The 19,604-nt window shown below is 35.0% G+C and overlaps 1 protein-coding gene across 13 annotated transcripts in view; it reads left to right on the top strand.

Annotated features, from left to right (window-relative positions):
- The window catches only part of LOC105349075 (dmX-like protein 2), a 49,689-nt gene that overhangs the window by 8,567 nt on the left and 21,518 nt on the right, over window positions 1–19,604 (top strand). For 7 of the 13 annotated variants that reach the window (XM_034469857.2, XM_066088840.1, XM_066088843.1 and 4 more), the window contains 24 exons: window positions 1–28; window positions 1,882–1,960; window positions 2,306–2,510; window positions 2,852–2,918; window positions 3,007–3,046; window positions 3,164–3,299; window positions 3,841–4,026; window positions 4,815–4,838; window positions 5,483–5,566; window positions 7,747–7,922; window positions 8,041–8,262; window positions 8,471–8,646; window positions 11,852–11,964; window positions 12,265–12,972; window positions 13,175–13,307; window positions 13,443–13,592; window positions 14,053–14,278; window positions 14,590–14,720; window positions 14,873–15,245; window positions 15,562–15,702; window positions 15,824–17,482; window positions 17,695–17,885; window positions 18,058–18,177; window positions 19,447–19,544. The exon at window positions 1–28 is cut by the window's left edge and continues 44 nt beyond it. In XM_034469857.2, coding sequence (XP_034325748.2) covers window positions 1–28; window positions 1,882–1,960; window positions 2,306–2,510; window positions 2,852–2,918; window positions 3,007–3,046; window positions 3,164–3,299; window positions 3,841–4,026; window positions 4,815–4,838; window positions 5,483–5,566; window positions 7,747–7,922; window positions 8,041–8,262; window positions 8,471–8,646; window positions 11,852–11,964; window positions 12,265–12,972; window positions 13,175–13,307; window positions 13,443–13,592; window positions 14,053–14,278; window positions 14,590–14,720; window positions 14,873–15,245; window positions 15,562–15,702; window positions 15,824–17,482; window positions 17,695–17,885; window positions 18,058–18,177; window positions 19,447–19,544 — 5,466 coding nt within the window. Of the gene's footprint in view, window positions 29–1,881; window positions 1,961–2,305; window positions 2,511–2,851; window positions 2,919–3,006; window positions 3,047–3,163; window positions 3,300–3,840; window positions 4,027–4,814; window positions 4,839–5,149; window positions 5,165–5,482; window positions 5,567–7,746; window positions 7,923–8,040; window positions 8,263–8,470; window positions 8,647–11,851; window positions 11,965–12,264; window positions 12,973–13,174; window positions 13,308–13,442; window positions 13,593–14,052; window positions 14,279–14,589; window positions 14,721–14,872; window positions 15,246–15,561; window positions 15,703–15,823; window positions 17,483–17,694; window positions 17,886–18,057; window positions 18,178–19,446; window positions 19,545–19,604 lie in introns of all 13 variants that reach the window. The other 6 variants (XM_034469866.2, XM_066088847.1, XM_066088836.1 and 3 more) reach the window with 5 other exon arrangements.

Raw genomic sequence — 19,604 nt, 5'->3', positions numbered from 1 at the left:
GCCACTTCGCCATCACGAAAGCACCCATGTAAGTTGTAATTATCCTATTGGGAATAAATAATGTATAAATTTGTTCATCTTTAAATTAAATATTAATCCAAGGCACTGATTAATTGAAGTAAGGCCTTTATCGGTTCTTTCTGTTAGAATATGGGATGATTAAATGGTCATGCTTCAACATACAGTGTTGAGAGTCTTTTAAATAAAATATCATTTACATGTATGTTAGGCATCTTGAATACCGATACTACTTCTCAGCAAAACTAATGATTGAAATATTTTTTCAACTAGTGCTTGTATATTAACAAAAATAGGCTACTACATGGTACATATAATGAAGTGATATAGATCTATATCAAAATATCATTACATGTATTATAGATATTATTAATATATGGCTTCTTAACATGAAAATTTAGTATATTTTACTTTAAATATAGTATTTTATAAAAAAAAAAATATTACATACATTTACTAACTTTTTCATTGATCAGCTGAAGCATACAAAGAAACTCTTATTCTGTTTTAAATTTATAATACATTTACAGGTATTACATTATAATTATGGGGCATTTCTCTTAGTTTTATGAAGTTGTTTGCTATTTTTGCTGCCTATCTAACTAACAGTTTTTTTCTTTTAGGAATTTGAGGTCTGTAATTTACAAATTAATCCTTTCCTCACTAACATTCTTTCCTTTTATTTGATACAATCTACCTCAGTTTAACTACAAAATCAAGATTTGAAACATCGTGGAAACTAATTTTATTCAGATTTATTTATGAAAAATGCCTGCTGATTATAAAAACCCTGATATTATAAGTTATTGCAAATGAGCTACAGAATTAATTCAGTTTGAATTTTGAGATGTTAATCAATCTAAATGTATAAGGCTGAGTTTAGATTTTGTATCATGTGCAATGGTCACAATCACATCTATAAACATGCCAAAAATAGCCTTATACAACTGTCAAGCTTTTATTTTCAGCATTATTTCTCATGTCAATATAACCAGTGAGAAATATTAAGACACTTTCTGTGTTTTGCCATCAAAAATCATGATAATAAGCTGCATTTCATAAAGCTTTTTTTTGGCAGCTCATCATGCTATCTGTCAGGTCGCTTGCCATCATAGGAACTCTTCTTAAATTGTACTGAATTAATTTATTCACTCGAAATTTATGAAGAGATTGAATCTAATTATTAAAATTCAATAAAAAGTGGTGGGAGCTGGAGAAAGGCTCAAGCTGTAACAACTTATTGGTATACTAGTATAGTGCCAATGAATTGTATAGAGGATGGAGGGTGTTCAGATGAGGGATTTAGTGAAATGCATAGCTTATGTCAAAAAGGGAAAGGTACTAATTATCAAAGAATCCGAAATGGGCATACTAACCTTGATAACAACATATGAGAATGAAAATAATATAAGGTCAATTTGTGAAATAATTAATGGGATAATGATAATAAACTTTGCATGCAATATAAGACAATTCATGTATATCTGTCACATATATATATATATATATTCATATATATATAGAAGCTGATATTATGGAAGCTTTGCAGATGAAATCTTCTTATGGCTAGTGGAACGATATCTTAGTAGAATATTGAACTTTGAAAGTTTTATTTAACATCAAATTTTTTAATGAACATTAGATTGCTAAATAAATCAACTGCTCCACCTGACTAGCCCTCCTTACACGTAAGCTCAAAGTTCATTGGTTACCAATACTTACTGTTTTCTCATTTTCTAAAGAAAGTTTTGTGATGCATTTACACATATTAGTCTTTATTTATACAAATAAAACACACATTCCCTTTTCTATAGGTATCAAATACATTTGTAAACACCTAATATTTTCAACATTATTTTCCAGAAGTTAGATTACAGATGGTATCAGACGGCCAAGTTTGAAGCAGATTGTTACATCAACTGTTTGAGCTGGAACATAGAAGGTAAAGAGCAAAAAATATATATATGTCTAGATCATAATTATATGTACAGTCATGTATATCACAGTGAGGATGTGATACAAGCACTGCATGTTTACTGATTCTAAAAAATACACTACATGTCTATCTACATTGTATTCAGTATCTCATGATGTATAGATACCAAGTGTATAATATATTTGAAAACTGGCTCTAATTATTAATCTGTGTTAACACCACTTTCCATCATCTTGATGAACATATATTATGGTTATTGGTGAAGAAACTTCTTATTCATTAAAAGGCATAGCAAGTTATATTTTAGTTCTTACGTTGCTATTTCTGTTTTACTATTTCTGTTTCACTCAGGATCAAGACTACTCACTGGGGGAGAATCTATACAGATCTGGGCATTTAGCCAGGAGCATCATGAAGAAAGTGGGGGTGGATCCAAGTCGGTCCACTTTGATGTGGGTGGAGTTGATGAGGACCACAAAGCGGATAAAGAGGATGGGGATGTCCATGATCCACTCGAGGAGATTTCCACAATCTGGATCTGTGTTTGGCGATGCAAGTAAGTTAAAGATTAGGAGTCATATATATATAAAAAAAATTGTTTTTCTTCCACAGATTCAAGCATGCTCAGATAATTGTATTAAAGTAATTTTCATAGATTTATTAGAGTATATTAGCATTACCAAGGTATGTTTTTAGTATGGAAAGAGTAGATTTTTTTTTCTTCCATAGTGGTGAACAGTTATTGAAAAATTAAGCGAGTAAAATAAAAACCAGGACAAAATTACTGAATGATTAATTCTTATTAAGGGAGTAGGAAGATTTTTTATTACCAATATACTCTTACAATTCTTTGGATGTTTATGTATTTAAAAACCCTTTTGTACATTCTATTCATAGACCTTCCACTCCTGTATATCATTTGAGGTACTCCTGGGACGGACTGCTGTTTGCCTCAGCCGGAAAGGTATAGACTATTATCTAGCATGCAGCCACATAAGAGTAAAATTCCATGGAAATGTACGTGATTAAAATTTATAAAATGTCCTTTACAGAATGACAGATTGGTGAAGATTTGGTATGAAGACAGAAAAAGTAAGTTCCAAATATTCAGTGCTGAAAGTCAGAGAGTTAAATTCTCGAGGCGTAGTAGTCAGCGTGCTATGTGTAAATGCTGTGATAATGTGAAATCTGACTTTGTTCTATTCACAGACCAGTACCCCTTACTGAGGAGTGACAGCATAGTGAGCCCCAAGAAGGAGGAGCAGCACTACTCCTTTATATACATTGCCCACCCCAGGGCTGTCACTGGGTTCTCATGGAGGAAAACTAGCAAATACATGCCCAGGTACACAGATGATATACCCATTGAATGAGTATGCAATCATATTCTTATAGTTTCTCAGGGCAAAAATTTTAATTATAATGAGGTAGCAGGTATTTATTTTTGTTGCAAGGTTTGGAAAGGAGAAGATTCAATTTGATTTTTTTCCTCACTGACAAAATTTTTTTAAAATTGAGTTATTCCCCTTCTCAAAAGAGAAAAAAATGAATTAATTCGGTAGCTGTTTGACACAATGCAGTGGTGCCTATGAAACTTATCATTGTTTCTATTTGCCCTATGAATGCAAGACAAACTTTCTGTTGATTAATATATAATATTTAGTAGATTTACAGATAGAGAAGAATTTATTATTAGTCTGTCTCTGTCACATATGTCAGAGTCAGAACTATATTTATGAAGGTCAATGTTTTTTAATAAGGCTAAATTAAAGTAAAATTAGCCTCAGTTCACCTTAACCCTACCTTGTTTAAGCACAACCTTTAGCAGTGCTATTTTAAATGGTTGATTTTTATCCGTTATGAGCTGGATCTCTATCGTGTTGTAGAGGAGCTGTAGCCAACATGTTGGTCACTTCCTGTCTGGATAATGTCTGCCGATTGTGGGTGGAGACCATTCTCCCCGATGATGGGCTGGTGGATCTGGAACAGTTTGACCCCAATTCATCGGTGGATCCAAAGTTTCACACCCATCGACACAAGAAGAGGTTTCTCCAGAGGTTAAAGACTATCAGGTATGGAAAAAGGAGTAAATCACAGAAAATTGAACCACATTTTTATTTGCTAGTTGCTGAAGTGTGATGGGTCTCTTTAAAGGATTTTTATTTTCCATTAACATTTCAAACAATTTCACCAGAAATCTTACTTTCCCATAGGAGAGCATATCACAACTTCATTTATTTTTTGGCAAAGAAGTCTCCAAAAATTTTGAAGGCCTGCTATTAGTTATTAGTGCCACAGTTAACAAGCAACAATACTCTACTTCTTGCAAAAAAGTTCCCATTCAAACATCAATTTCATCAACTTGTCTTTTTTTCATTATTCTTAGTTGATGGATCAATAAGTCTTTGATATTTCACTGTAAAATGTGTCAACTCAAGCCCCCTTAAATAAACCTTAATGACAATACATTAAGGTGGCTCACTACACTTTGAAATCTTTTCTTAAATCAGCAGAAAATTACTTGATTATGATAGATATCATAATGGATAAGAAGTATTTGAGTCAAATTGGCAAAAAATGTGCAATTTTGGATGAAAAATTACAGAATTGAACAATGTAAACAATTTAACAAAACATTTAAATCGCCATCTTGTGACGTAGTGTCTTAAAAAGTATAAGCCTGGGTGTAGTGAGGTACCTTAATCTCAATCTTCATAACAATTTATGTTTTAATTTTAATGATAATCATGTTGACATCTGTTTATCTGGTATAATAGTTCATGCAACAAACAATAACACCTTACATGCACAAAGTTTTACCTCCTCTGATTGCTCTGAATTTTCATTTCACCTTTTTAAGATTGCATTTACATACATTTGAGAGGTATGAATTACAGGTTTATGTATTGTGTAGATATTGCTGTTGTGTTCACAATAGTCATTAATTTCACATTAAATGAAAACTTTCCTCATGTATCTTGTATCAAGCACAGAGGTTTTTTTTTTAAATGCAAAATAAATATGAACGTTAACTATTGCATGCTTTGGTTAGGTTGGTTTAGGGGTTGAAACATTTATAATACACTTTAGATTTGCTGACAGACAAAACTGTTAATGCGAATGTTTTGAATAGAAATACAATGTAGCATTGCTGTAAGGAAAATTAAGAAGTGTTTTCATTGTATTTCTTTTTAGCAATTTACTTGAAGTGTAAGTTATGAATATTTATAATCTCACTCCATGTAGGTTCTAACTAAAATCTCTCTACTAACTCCGGATACAGCCTTGTGGATCTGTGCAGGAGAATAAGAATATATGTTAAGCATAGCGTACTACTGTACATGTATATGCTTAGTGGTTGTGATACATGCAGTGCAGAATTAGCATTCTGTACATAACAATTAATAGATATAATGCTATTTTGTGCAGCACTGTTTATTTTTTGTTAAGAGTAACAGCTTTTGTACATCTTTTGCATTGGAAAGTTTTAAGCATAAAAAATATTCCATTTTGTTTCCATGGCAACAGAAGGGGATATCTTGGGCGTAACGGATATCCCATTAACCGTCTTTGGACAGGAAAGACGGACAGATGTGGTCTTCACATACAGAGGTTTTTTTCTGTCATTTTTTTTTTCTCAAACATAAGAGCTTTGGTCTTGAAGATGACTCACTGAAGGAAATGCATTTATAAATCTGTTTTTCATTTAAGATGGTCAATTTTTATTTGGATTCTTTTAAAATCAAGAAAATAGATTTTGAACCCAAAACCAGAGAAGTCTATTATAAATTACATAAAATCAATAAGTATTGATTGTAATTACAGAAAATTCTCTGATGTGAAACATGAGTTAATTTTAAATTAATTGTTTTAAATTGGTCAATATCAGTCATATCAGCAATAGCAGTAATAGGATATGATGAAAGTACATCAAATTTTGATATAGGTAATACTAAATAGTTTAAAAAACATATAATTGCAGTCATCAACTTGACCAAGTTTGCTTTGTTCCAAAATCCCTATCCAGTCTTAGTATCCACACATATTACCTGGTACATAATAGCTTAATGACCCCCAGTAAGAATCAGAGATCATTACTGCAAGCAAGCTTAACTTTGAAAAGTCACACAAAATAAAATCACGTAAAATATATTTCCTTATTTATTTTACCCAGGAATCTTGTAAATGATAAAATAGTATCATGATAGGCCAATTTTACAAAGATGTTTGTGTGCCCTCTCCAGACTGATGGACAAAAAATTACCCACTTCAAATTTTTTTTCACAATTAATCCACAGATTTGTTTTAATTGAAATCCAGTTGTTTGCAAATTTTTTCTTTTTATTGTCTTGCAACTTTGAAAGAAAAAACTATTAAATTTTTTTGCTAAAACCTAATGTTGAAATACTGAGTTGAGAGAGGGCCAATTTTTTTTTTTTTACAGTGGCCTTAAATTAATTTGGGGATATTTTAACCCTTAATTACACAAACAGCTGATGTATTTATTATACTATCCAATTAACAACTGTTAAATAATCAATAAATACAATATTTGTTTCATGTTTCTGATACTGACAATGAAAGTCTTTATTTTACCTTTCCCTCTCATTCCCAATTAAAGCTTTCTCTCCTTTTCCATCCATCCCCTTTCAGCAGATATTAGACAAAATAATCACCCCTCACCACCCAAAACTATGTGATAAAGAAGGGATGGATAAGTAGGGATGCCCTTGTGACACACAACAAAATGCTTTGTCAGCTTTGACACAGACAAATATCAATTATATTAATTAAGTTAACTATTGAATTTGGAGATAGTGAATCCTTATGAACCTAAAAACCCAATGTAAATCCATTTTCAACCATTCATAATCTGCATGAAGCACCATTTTTAACATTTTTTTCTTTAATGCATAAAATTATATATTTATTATGTATATATCAACAATTAATTAATTTTAATCATGTACATCAAATCTATCAAGGACATATTCCTTCAGTAAACATATCTACAATTTCATATGCCGGCAATAATTCAAAACACTAGTACATGTATAACCTTATTTCTTAAATTGCTACTGGTAGATTTGTGGAGATCAACACAACGAATTGACTTTTATTTGATTTTGCTTATGTGGTACATGTTGTTATGGTGGCATTATTAAACGTAGTTTAATTTGCATGTACTACCTGTTTACAGATTGATAAAGGGATAACAATTATCTGATTTATTGCATGGATGTAGCAAATGGTATTTGGTCATTTATTTTGTTGTAAAGAAATAAAACGGAGGTCATAGATTTATTGTCAGTTAATAAAATTCTTTTAATATCAAAGAAATCGTGGTTATCCAGTAATCATTTCAATAAATTTTGCAGAGGAAATTTAGTAAAGATTAAAATGTGATTCAGAAATATTATTTTTTTCCTGAATGCCAGTTCACATAAATAAATTGTACTGATATGCGACCAGTTCTCGCCCAATACCATTTCTAACCAGTACATTGTGACGCCAGTTCGGTATAAAATTTTATGTGTTGATAAATGACGTCACAATGTACTAGTGAGAATTGGTACTCGGTGAGAAGTAGGTTGCATGCCAGGACAGTCATGTAGGTTTTAACAATTTTGTATCTTTTTATTTCAGTAGTCACTTAAACTTACATAACGCACAGAAAAATGAATTTTATATAAGATAACTTACTAATACAATTGTATAACAAATTGTTTTTGGGAACTTTATTTAAAAAATCAATTTTTATAAAATTAAAAAATGTCTTTGATCCTGTGCAGACATGCCATACACAAGCGTAAAAAACACCATAAGATGGGGCCGGAGACTGTGATGAGCATGGCTAGCTTCAGCACTGTACAAAGCGTCCATGATTTCCACAAGTATGCCATCCACCACAACGGGGTGGCCACAGTGCTGCATTTCCACCTGGCTGCCAGCATCAACCCAGAAACAGGTGTGGTATTTAATTAATTTTTAAGAGAGCAAGAGACATCACTGATAAACAAACAGAATTGTTGTTTCACAATAGATATGCTGTTCTAAATGAATGATTTACAATGTTCTGTCAACAGATGTGCCACTTCTCCCTGTGATAGGATCCAAAGATCAACAGTTTAACTTCCAGCTTCACTGGCTCAACAACAAAGAGCTGCAGTTTACAATGGAGGCTGAAGTGATACTGCAGGATATGCACCGAGGGGTTCTGAATGTGGATGGCCATTCAGAAGACCCTCAGCATGAGGCATCAGACAGTGACCATGATGACCATCATGTGGATGAAGTGGATAAAAGTGGTATAAAAGACACCATTATTTTGATAGATTGTAGTAATTTGTTTCCCATCAGATTTTAATTATTGTGACTTACTGATAGTACAACTGCAGTCAAGTTTTATGCCCTTAAACCAATGATTTTGATAGAAAATCATGGTAAAGAGCTGATATAAACAAAATCTTGTGGGTACACAATAATCAGTGTCAATGTTGAAGTTCTATGATTCAGGACAAAATCAGCCTAAAAAAAAGAAAAGCAAGCTGTTCAAGAGAAAAAGTCGCCATTCCCATCGCCACAAGTCTACCAAGGACATGATGGGGGAGAGTCAGGCCCACATGACATCATCCGACATGTCTGACCACACTTCCGAGGGGACATCCAGTCTGAGCTCACCTGAGGTACCTGTAAGTTTCTAGGCATGCTGTGGTGGCAGCCCTTTGTTTTTAACACTGTTTCCCAAGGTAATAAAGTATAATTATGTACATGTAGCTTTGGATGAAAGATAGGGTTTATAACTTGCATGATTGTGTATAGTGGAAAGAAATTCTTATATGATTGGTTCCAAATTGTAATTCTGGTGTAAATATATGATAAAGAATATTATAGAGTAATTTCTTTAACATGTTTAAGCTCTAGAAATGATACAGTCACATTGTCACAACTTACAGGGAACTCTGTCTTGTGCTCTCTACTGGGAAAGCAAGTAACATATTTTTCCAAATAATTTTAGAGTAATGTTATTAAAAAATGATTCCAAATTATTTAATTGTATGCTCATTGTTTAATGCTAATCTTCATTGATTTAGTCATACCAAAAAAAGCTAAAAAAAATCCAATATATTACTTTGCTTTCAGTACTTTGATTTTATTACTACCAGTACAGTGGTAACAACGTTATTGTTGACAAACGACACGCACGTTTCTGATACACGAACGATCACGCACGATACACGAACGATCACGCACGTTACACGGACGATCACTAACTTACTGAATTTTCACGATACACGAACAAAAACGATAAAACACGCAACCGAACGATTCTACACCATTAAACACGCAAAATCAAAATTAATTTTTAAGATTAGCATTAAAAAAACGTATTGCTTTAATTTGTATTGCTTTATGTTTGTGTTATATTGAAAAGCGGCATGTACAGTAGCAATGCACTGTTTTATATTTTACGAGTAAACAATTTACACATCCATACAACAAATAAATAAATGATTTATACACAAATCATTATACCCCCGCAAACGAAGTTTAGGGGGGTATATTGGTTTCACCCTGTCCGTCTGTCCGTCTGTCTGTCCGTCCGTCTGTCCGTCTGTCTGTCCGTCCGTCTGTCTGTAGACGCAACTTTGTCCCCCCTATAGAATTTTTTATTACTGCATGGAACAGTTTGAAAATTTGTTCATATGTTGAACACCATCTGAAGATGTGCACCTGCAATTTTTTTTAAGATCAGACAAGATTTAATGATTTTATGACAGTTTTTATTTTCCTTATTCTATATATTGTACACTAATGTTGAAAAGTAAGGGAGGTAATCCTTACAGATTTTATTAATTAATTAATAGAAAACACTCTAAAATATATTTATATAAATACATCCAGATGGAGTTTTTTGTCTTTATGTCTTAATTGATAAAAAAAAAATATTTTTTATAAGTATTCTATCAACTGACAATTATGCAAAGTTTTTGTTTGTCAATGATAAATTCTTAGGAGTTAATAAGAACATCAAAGACAAGAGTGGCTGAATTCATTTGTCCCAAGGGAGCCATTATCTGAGCCATGGTTCAGATGGAGCATGTGTTTAGGGGAAATTGATAATCTGTAAAATGGGTGATGGTTTTGGGGCTATTTTAAAACTGTTTCATGTAAACCAAAAGGTCTATCATTATAAGGAAATAAATAATATCATTATTGATAAAGAAGTTAAACTATTTTTAGAGGTTGTTTAAATTTATTTGTCAAGTAAATTGATGAAGTGACCCTATTGGGCATTAATTTAATTGAAATTCAAAATTACTGATATGATTGTAGTGTTTTGGCAATTTTAAAATTGTTTGTAATATTAATTTTTTTTTTTACATATTTTTACATAGTATGGTAATTATGGTAATGTTTTGGGGGTTTATTAAATTTAACAAGTTCATCAAAGAAAATCATAGTCCTATGGGATCAATTTTCTGATATGGAGTTCCATTGTGCCATAGGAGAAAGTGAGGAAAATTTGAAACAACTAATTGCATCTGTCAAGACTCTTATTAGAAAGTTTTGAAAGTTCTATCAACAGAAGAACATTGCTTGGCTACCGGTATTTCTATTCACTGCAAAGGGAGGGGTTATTGTCATTTTGTTGGTTTTTCTTTAAATCAATTAAATTAAAAAAATATATCATCAAATACATACATTTGTAAATGTATTACTGTTATAGATATGTATTTACAGTGAAATTCTGACAATTTTGATTTAAATTTTTCTTTGTTAACTAATTTTTTATTTTTTTTACAATTCTAGAATTTTTTTTTTGTATGTGTTCCAAACCTTTATTATTCAATTCAATTATTTGTCCCATTTGAAATTAGCCTAGCGGGGGTATTAGTCCCATTAGGACAGTTCTAGTTTTTTTTGTCTCCATAACGAATAATACCTTAAGTGTAAATAAAATAAAGATAATGCATTAACTATACGAAATTATTTACATCCGAGTTGACTGTTTATGTAATCCAGTTCCCTTACGTACGATTTGATTATGCGGGATAGAGGTAAATTTGTTACGTTGTTCCATAGAATTTCGATTTTACACATTGAATATTTTCATTATTTACAGTACATAATTGATTTATTTCTATTTTTTTAAATTTTAAAGCGTTTTTAAATTTTTTATTTCAAACAAATGTTTACACAATGTACCAGATAGGAATGTGTATTGAATTCTCATTTGAAAGAAAAACGTTGGGGATAATCGTTTAGTTTAAAACGGGGAGTGGGTAAGCTTGACCGCTTTCATCCAACGTGCCGCTCTTGCTAATATGATTAAAATTATGTGTCAAGACACAATGGATGCTTGATATAGGCTGACTATAACATTATGCAAAACTAACTCGACCGAACAAAGGATTGAATGAGCTGTGGAAATACTTGATAAATGTATTTAACCACGAAAGAGAGAATGAATGTTAACAACTGTCAATGTTCTTCTATAGAAAATAGTTTAAAATTCACATTGTTTTACAAAAACTACTTGTCGTTGTTTTAAGAATAAATCCTGACATTCCGTAAAAAAAGTTACAAAACGAAAAAACCGCACGATCACGCACGAACACGCACGGTAAAAAACGCAAACTATTTTTCCTGATACACGCACGATCCCGCACGTTACACGAACGATCACCCACGTTACACGAACTATTTAACACGATTGGCTTGTCAACAATAACGTTGTTACCACTGTACATGTACATGCATGTTTTCATGCTAATATGGGGTTTATATAATGGTTTTGGTGGAACTGGAGGACTAGTTTTATTACCACTAATAAAACCTTCAGATTATCAATGTTGAGACAGTGTCTGTAAAATGATGTGGATGAAATTGCAGGGTTCAGTGATTGATGCTCTAGACAGAAAGATAGAAACATTACTGAGGGACTGGCACCAACACCCAGACATGATGTTCAGCATACACCCTGTGGATGGCAGTTTTCTTGTCTGGTAAGTCCTATGTGTAGAAGTAAATCAGGGGTACTTTTCAGGAAATGTTAGGTATTAGCAGGATTTATTAATGTCACATAATTATCTAAATCCTTACCAGTTTTTATGAAGCATGTAACTCCATTATAGAACTTATGAGACCTGCTTAAAAAGTTAACCACTCTTATATATATCTGAAGTGTGTCACTCTTATTTGATAGGCAAAATTGTTTAAAAATTATAATGAATCATTTTCCCTGAGAGGTTTTTATAATATTATTTATGAATTTCAAAATTCCTGTTTGACTTTGGACTCTGTAGGTTAGTGGATTGGTTGGATGAATACAATCCGTACTGCTTTCGGCAGGCCCAGGTCAGCTTCTCCTCCCGCCTCCCCCATGCGTTCCCTGTCCCTGATGCCCGGACCATGGCCAGTCGTCTGTGGATGTACTGCAACTACAGTAAAATGGACATCAAGTCCGCCATGCGGATGAGTGAGAGCACCGCCAGCGAGAATCCGAAATTCCAAAATCCACCCGCTCCAGCTACCGGGAAGAACTCTCCTGGTCAGAACGACAACATGCTGATACCTAATGTTTTACTGATCTCCAAGCATGTGAATGGCTCATTGAATCAGTGGCAGATCAGCTTTGCTGACCAGTCCAAGTTTTCCACTGTTATGAGTGTGGCCCATGCAAGTAGAGCATGTGGACATAGGTTCAGAACCAATTCAGCGACTTGTCACCCAGTGCTGCCTCTGTTGTTATCCACCTCCCACCATAATGTCCCAAAAGAACACTACAGAAAGTCGGGCGCCTTTGTCAACAGTCAAAAGGAGGGTTCTGAGAGTGAGGAGGGTGGGAAGGGTGGGGTGGGTGGTGTAGAGTTTTGTAGTGAGCTGATTTTGTGGCGTGTGGATCCTGTGGGGCCATTGTCCAAGTCTGGTGGAATTGTGGAGCTAGCTCGGATTAACTCCCCTGAGCTGTCAGCATTCTCAGATGTAGCCTGGGTACCTACACTGCTGCCAAGGTACTTACAGTGTAGTAAATGCAATATAGAAATTTGTCTTTTAAAATTATTTACATGCATCTACTTTTAAATGTGTCCACTTTTTTTGTCACTCATTTATATGTGTAAATGAATAATGAAAAACGTTTTTTCTAAAGTCTGTTTGAAACTTGAAATTTCAAACTGATTAGATTTGATAAGAACAGTTCCTTTCAAATTTTAGTACCACTCTTGGGTCATACAGCAATTCTCCCAGTGCCCTCTTTGTGGCCTCAGATGGGAGTGGTTTAAGGATGTTTCAAGCTGTCATTGATGCTAGGACACTTCTTTTGGAGGTTGGGGCTCAGAAGAGGGATGTGAGTATAGCCTTATTGTCACATTTTTGTTGCTTTTGAAGTACAGGAAACAATGTATAATTATGTTTATCAGGCTCCTTTAATACAAAGTTTTTTCAGTTAAAAAACCATGATATATTGTGTTTTGCTTTTTAGCCTGGGATGAGTTTCAGCAGCAACACTAGCTCAGGGTACAGTGTGGAGGCCCAGAATCCCCCCGGGGAGCTGTTCAACATTGTCAGCCTACAATCCTCTGCCAGACCAGGGTGTATTATAGAGCTGGAACCCATTGCAGATGCTGCTCAGGTAAGGCTTAAACCCTTAAAGCTTAATCATTACCCTGTATATCAACAACAGGCAGTTTGATAGTCACATGTGTGTGTACATATTTTTGGGGTATTACATTGAGTTATTCATTATTAAAACTAGAAATAAAAAAAGCTGAAAGGTAACAAGTAAATGTGTAAATGTTAAAATAAACAATGTTTTTGACGTAGTTTTGTATAAACTGTTACTGAACATATTTTAAAATGAGGTAGATTACATGTAGATTTAGGAAACGGACACATACTTTTACAAAATCCTTTTAAAGAAAAAGCTACACTCATTGTCTGATACTTTAGGGAGACTTCAGCTCAGTGTTGAGCAGACAGCTGTCTAATAATATGTAGATTAACCATTTAACATGAAGTTATACTAATGCTGTAGAATCAGCGTTTGCCTGTTTTAAGATGTTACACTGATAGTTATATGGCCTGTATTGTAGAGCTGGCAGCAGACCCAGCTTCTCCACGTGTTCCAAGAGCAGATGATCACGGGCCATGTGAGCGCCTCATCTAGCGGGGGGATGGAGGCGGTGGTGGATCTACGCGCCTCGGGCTCCTTCTGTGAACACTTCTACCTGGTGGTGCTGGAGAAGGCCAAATACTCAGGCTCTATACTCCACATGTGGAAGATCACCATCTCCTCCAAGTCTGGCGAGCAGTGTGAGGGTACGATAGTATTTATGTTACATACAGTGGTAATAGGTTTATAACTTTAATATTTTTATAGAGTTTGATTCGTTTTAGTCAACAGAAAGATTCTGTTTTGTGTTTTTTATGAAAATATACATTTTCAGAAGAAAGACTTGAAAATGTATATAATGGTTAATGTACTTAATGATGTTGCAACTGAGTTTTATGGTCATATAATGTGAAGAAAACTGAACATTGTGAGGAAGTTCAGTTACATCCAGATTAATATACACATATACATGTGGTATTTAAGTACATATTTATTAATTATATGTCATTATTTGTAGCTGATGGAAATGAAGACAATGGTGCTGATGGCAATACAGGAGAAGAGGGAGCCCAGTCAGAGAACTCCTCACCAGAACATGTGGTCACCAAACCCACTACGGTCGTCAAAGTGATCTTCTCTACCACCAAAGTAAGACACCAACCATAATATCACTGCACTAAGTGTGCTAGCTATACTTATTTAAATATTGAGGAAACTCAGCTAAGTTACATCATATTTGAAATAAATTTTGTATTCTGGAGGTATAATTATTGTTGTGATACCAAACTGTACCCTTGTAGGTGTGTACACAGCCTTTGCCCCTACCAGATGGCGTAGATGTTCAAAGCGCCACCATATCAGCTGGTCACCTAAGCTCCGCCTCTATTTATCCAGCATGCCTTGCTCCATATCTGTTGGTAACTGCCTGCTCTGATGGAGAGGTCCGATTCTGGAACTGCAGCATGTCGTCTGTACATCAAGTTGAGGGACTCTCTGTTGCCTCCAGCTCCTACAGCACAACAAGCTTTGAGATGGCTGTACAGGAGGATAACGGAATGCGCAAGCCATCAACCTCAGTGTTCACAAAGTCAGAGGCCATGGAATCTAGCTACAAGTGGCAGGAATGGAGCATGATGAACAGCTCAAAGACTTCTAGTGTTATCAGTATAACAGGTATTTATTTCTAAATGGTTTTCCTTTAAACAAAAATGTTCAGATTTTGTTTGATGGTTTTTGAAAGATATCACTGTCAAGACTAGTATTAAATTGTAAAACTTGATGTTTGTTTAAATTTTTGGAAATTTTATTATTGTCTTTTTGAATTCTGTTAGCCAACTTTTATTTTTGTGAAGAAAAAAATTTTATGCAACAAAAAGTCATTGCTTACCAGTTTATTTTCATATAAATTGTGAATTAAAGTCATCACAAATTAAACTTGGTTTTCAGTATCTTAAATTACATGTCCCATTTAGCAATTCTCTTTTTGTAGGTCATCCAATTGCAGTGAGTTGTGCCTACAGTGGAAGGCTTGCTGTGGCCTACCGATTACTAGGACCAAAAGTTCTTCCTAACAATCCAAAGGGAAAGCTTTTGAATATGTGGGTGGCCATTTATGAGTGTGAATCCACAGGTTCGGAACCTTTTCTGACATTAGATGTTTAATTGCTAGTGGATTTTTTTTTTTTCATTTGTTCTCTTGGCTGTTAAATTATCATTAAACAAAAAAATTCTTTCAAATTTTTTTATTGCAGGAGGATCAGAGTGGATTCTAGAAGACACAGTTGAACTGAAAAATGTGACAATTCCTGACCCTAAAGCGGAAATAGACATGGATTGTATTTTCAGTCCAGCTGGTATCAAATCACCAAGATTCACGGAGGAATCAGACACTCCCAAGGGAATGTCTCCCTCTTCCTCCTTAGTTAACATCACAAGAGCAGTGTCGATACCAAGTTTGAGTACCATCTGTAGTGTAAGAAGAAGCATAGCTGAACATGGAAACATGGCTGGAATTCTTCACCAGAAGCAGTTAGTTCAACTTGACTGGGTGTCGACTGAAGATGGGTCACACGTCCTGACTATCGGGGTAGGACAGAAAATTCTCATGTATGCACAAGTGTCCAATGATGTCATCAGTGCATCAAAGGAGGCTAAAGAGGATTCTGAAAATAATAAGAGGAAATTTAATGCAATGCAGAACCCTAGCCGTGAAGCTTTGAATTTGCATCTGGGTCAGGCGAATAGAGAAGCTCCAAAGGCAAGGGGAAGACTTACTAAGGCTAAATCTGTCATGATTATAGATGATACTCCAGAAGATATACGGTGGATGTTGCTACGTTCAGTAGAACTAAGTACTGCTGATGGACTTCCTCCTTTGCCTATGCACATATCTTGGGTAAGAGCTGGGATTTTGGTAGTGGGGATGGATAATGAAATGCATGTGTATTCTCAGTGGAGGAGTGCACACTATCATCCGGATCATGGAAGTACGGATGACTCCAGATGTATTGAGGATCCAGAGTCTTCTTATTTCAACTTGGAGAATCTAGCCAGTGTAAAGTCTACCACTACATTCAAACCTTCATACTCAATGCCAAACTTTAAACATCTGAATTCCATGTCCAAAAAGAGCTCTGATTCTATGAAGTCAAACTTGAACAAAGCTAAGAGTGAGAGTCTGACCAGCTTAATTGCAATCCATGACTTTGGACTCTTTGAAGCCACACGTGAGGCACATCCTTGTCTTCCCCAGTATCATCCGAAAAGTATGATGGAATTACTGAACTTTGGTAAGGTCCGTAGGGTAAAAGCAATCCTGGCTCACTTAGTAAGGTGTATATGTAATGGGGAGATTCCTCCAATGAACATGTCTGAAGAAATGGACACCGAAGAGACGAGATGGGGTCATGGAAGAAACCGGGCACTCTCAGTCAGTGGAGCAAGTCCAAATGAGGTCCCACTCCTCCATGAAGAACCTCAGCTGGAGTACAAGGAAATCTCCTTTATCCCACCGCTTCCCATGTATGCTCTCCTGGCAGCTGATGAGCATGTGACAGTGGCCAAGAACGATTTGATTACCAGCTCCACCCCCGGGCACACCACTGCCAACAAAGACTACAGTGATTTGTTCTCCTCCAATGTGGGAATGGATGAGGAACTCGATACTAATGTACTGGGAACCTCTGCTGATAGCAATGCCTCTGGACGAGGCAGGCTCCAATCCACATCCGGTAATCCATCCAATCCAAATGAGTTTGGTTCGAACCATAGCAGGGTTTTGATGAAGCACCTTACACACACTCAGCTTCCTGGGTTGACCAGTGTGGATCAGATGTACCTTCTGGCTATAGCTGATACCGTTGCAAACAACAAGATCGACTTCACTGACAAGTTTGAGGGAGAAAAGCCTGGTAGGTTGCTTTTATAAAATGATTTAATATTAAAAAAATTTAATCTACTTTGTAGAAAAATATGAGAGGCATGAAAAAAAGTGAATATTAATGTTGAATGTGTTTAAATAATCAATAGTCTAAATAATTGACAAGTTTTTTCATAAAGACACATTGGGTTTGAGTTAGGATAAGAAAAAAAAGGTTAACTTCTGCTTTTAAATGTTTTCCAGCCAGCAGTAGTGGTGATATGAATAAAGAATCGACGGAAACGATAGATGGTTGTGGCCTCCGCTTCCTGCTGGCCATGAAGAATCACATCTACCTAGTGGGGACATTACAACCCAGACAGAGAGCTGTGCTTCAGAGAACAGGACTCAAGTCCTTCAACCTGGTCTGGGCTTTCCATTCCGAGTCCACAGAGGTGAGTAGTAAAGAATACACATGCAGTGTTTATTAGAAATAAAAAGTAAATATGGGAATAAAATTTGACCTTAAAAAAGGGTTGAATTGTATCATTCTTGCCAAAACATGAATCAGAATATTGAGCTGTTAAAAGTTGAGTGTAAATAATATGAGCTCTAATCATTATTCAGGAGTTGTTGTCCCATATCCCCAGCATGCAGAAGGGCGAGCCAACTTGGGAGGAGCTGAGGCAGTTTGGTGCGGGCTGGTGGATCGACAACATCAACATCCTAAAGAGAACCATGGAAAAGGTTGGTGGCAAACGATGCCAACCCATGGCCATGTTCTTTAACACTAAACAACTGAATTATACCGTAAATCTGGAAATTTTTACGTTGATTTATTTTTGCGAATTCGAGTCATAAAGCTATAGATTAATTTTTACGTTTTAAATTTTTGCGAATTGTCATCGGCGCTAAAAATAAAAAGCACTCAAATATTAAATGTCAATATACTGACATGCACAATGTTAGCTAACCTTCGGACATTGTATATTACCGCCGCCTCTAATTTTCTCACGAATCGTATATGTTTACCAACTTCATAAAGTATCATGTGAGAGTTGATGTCTGCAATTTATATCTTGTTAAAATTACCGATATATACAATAACAGCAGCAAATGCAACAAAACTACCTAAAGGGGTATCTTGATACGGATTTATAGCGAGATAATAACCCAATTAGCAGTTCACACCTTCACATGCGACGGTTGTGTACACCACACAAGTATCGGAGGGTCACGTGTCAAACACAGGATATGTTTTCCCGTGTCAAGCGAGCGAGAATGAGAAGAAAATGGCGGCATTCAGCGAGAAATTCAAAATACTGTACAAATTTTCGTATTCCGTGAATTTTGGTGTCCCGCCGGTACACTGTGAATGGGGTAAAAAAATAACGCCACATTCTGCGTAACGCCGGTACATATCATATCTATGATTAAATCACGCATGTATGCAGTGTCATCAGTATACATGTACACTTAAGATAGACATGAGGCTACCAGTCAACCGAAGATACCGATTTTGAGTGAAGTCCTTCTCCACACGCTGGTTATAGCTTGGGGGTAAATACCTGGTTATATAAACAGGTTTTTTAAATGACCACTACTTACGGACACCTGTTCATATAGTAAGGAGAAGAGACCAGCCTACGGCAAAATTTTTATTACCTTTTTTTTTTGCTGATTAATTTTTAGGGGAAAAAAATTTGCGAATGCAGAGCACGCGCAAATTGGCTAAAAATTTATCTACGGTAAAAATTTCCAGATTTACGGTATTCATTTTATATGATAAAGTCAGTAGGGAATGTATTTCATTCGATAGGAGGACCTTTTATAAGTATACTTAATATTGAGTTATTCTTTTGAATATGGAAAGGGGATTATAGCTAATTTATTTGTCAAAGAATTCTAACTAAGGAAAGATTACCATTTGTAAATTACTTTTTCAATTTATAATAGTAAACAGTTTTTTTCAAAATGCAAATTTACATGTATTGATTGTGAATAATCTGATTACAGGTGGCCAAAGCAGCCTTTCAGAGGAAGAAGGACCCAATGGATGCTGCTCTGTTTTACTTAGCCATGAAAAGAAAGAATGTTCTGTGGGGCCTGTATAGGTGGGTTCCTTATATTATTCTAGGTTTCAATATGTAAGATTTCAAATTCAAAATCAGTGT

Source organism: Magallana gigas, chromosome 6 (genome assembly GCF_963853765.1).
Source record: "Magallana gigas chromosome 6, xbMagGiga1.1, whole genome shotgun sequence".
Lineage (NCBI taxonomy): Eukaryota > Metazoa > Mollusca > Bivalvia > Ostreida > Ostreidae > Magallana > Magallana gigas.
This window is presented reverse-complemented; position numbering and strand designations above follow the sequence as displayed.